Source organism: Trichechus manatus, unplaced genomic scaffold (genome assembly GCF_000243295.1).
Source record: "Trichechus manatus latirostris isolate Lorelei unplaced genomic scaffold, TriManLat1.0 scaffold00009, whole genome shotgun sequence".
Lineage (NCBI taxonomy): Eukaryota > Metazoa > Chordata > Mammalia > Sirenia > Trichechidae > Trichechus > Trichechus manatus.
In genome coordinates, this window is record NW_004443945.1 from 22,078,128 (window position 1) to 22,079,364 (window position 1,237).

The 1,237-nt window shown below is 33.9% G+C and overlaps 1 protein-coding gene across 1 annotated transcript in view; it reads left to right on the forward strand.

Annotated features, from left to right (window-relative positions):
* MTERF3 (mitochondrial transcription termination factor 3) overlaps nucleotides 1-765 on the forward strand; it is a 23,053-nt gene extending 22,288 nt beyond the window's left edge. Inside the window, exon 8 of the mRNA XM_004370755.2 lies at nucleotides 494-765. Coding sequence (XP_004370812.1) covers nucleotides 494-688 — 195 coding nt within the window. The 3' untranslated portion in view covers nucleotides 689-765. The remainder of the gene's footprint in view (nucleotides 1-493) is intronic.
* The last annotated feature ends 472 nt before the right edge of the window (nucleotides 766-1,237 follow it).

Here is a 1,237-nt window from a genome sequence, read left to right on the forward strand (position 1 = left end):
TGGTTTTAAAAACAGCAGGAATTAAAAAATAACAGTAGGAAGCTTCAGATTATGAAATCTTATAGATTTTTTGATGCCATAAACCTTGATCTCTAACAGTGGTTCTCAAACTTGGCAGGCATCAGAATTGTCTGAAGGGCTTGGTGAAACAGGTTTCTGGGCCCCACTCTCCAAATTTCTTACTAAGTAGGTCTGAGGATTTGCTTTTCTAAAAAGATCTCCCTGTATCTCAGGAGTAGTCAATGTTCTTTGTCAACAGTATAGCCCTTAATTATTTTATAATTGTTCTATTACTTTTGTGTCCCTTTTTAATGATAATTTCTTAGCAGGAGCTATAGGAATTAAACCCTATGGCACTTATCATCTTATGCAGCATGTGGTCAATACTTTATAAATTTGTTAACCTATTAAAATTTTTAACGAAATACACTTTTTTAATATTTCATCTTTCAGTGCACAATGTCTTTAAAAAATTTTTCTTTTTCTTTTCTAGGTATTTAATACAAAGTTGTTTAAAGTCAAAGAAAGACATTTGTTTCTTACCTACTTAGGAAGAGCACAGTATGATCCAGCAAAACCTAACTACATCTCTTTGGACAAATTAGTATCTATTCCTGATGAAATATTTAGTGAAGAGGTTGCCAAAGCCTCAGTACAGGACTTTCAAAAATTCTTAAAGACTCTTTAGTTTTTGATAAATGTTAAAATGTAATAATATAAAGTGAATGTATATGTAAACAAATGACTATATTTAAAATAAATGCCTCAAGTCTCAATTGATATTGAAAGCAATTTCTGGATATTATCAATTTGGGTATACTTCTGGTAGATCTTTCATACAAGTTCCTCATAACTTAATTCGTTGGCTCAACCCTTGCCTGCCTTCTCAGGGAGGGGAGAACTAAAAATCATAGCCAACTCAGAGAATGGAGAGAGTTGGTTTGTCATTGATTTTCCCATCTCCCTTGTAAAAGTTCTGGTGAGGATGAGCCCACTGGAGGACTTTTCTTGCCCTTACATTCACAGGTCTTTCAAAGTGGTTTCATCACAAAAGGGCTTTATTTTCTTTGAAGTGTTATGAATTTCTGGGGCATACTACATACTCTTCTAATATCTGCTGTTCATTTAAATAATGCCACAAAACTCATTCCATTTTGGATTATCTACACTGTTAACTCATCTACCTGAGCATGGATATTCAGAGTTTCCCACAATTGGCTGCTGAGGATCTGGAAAG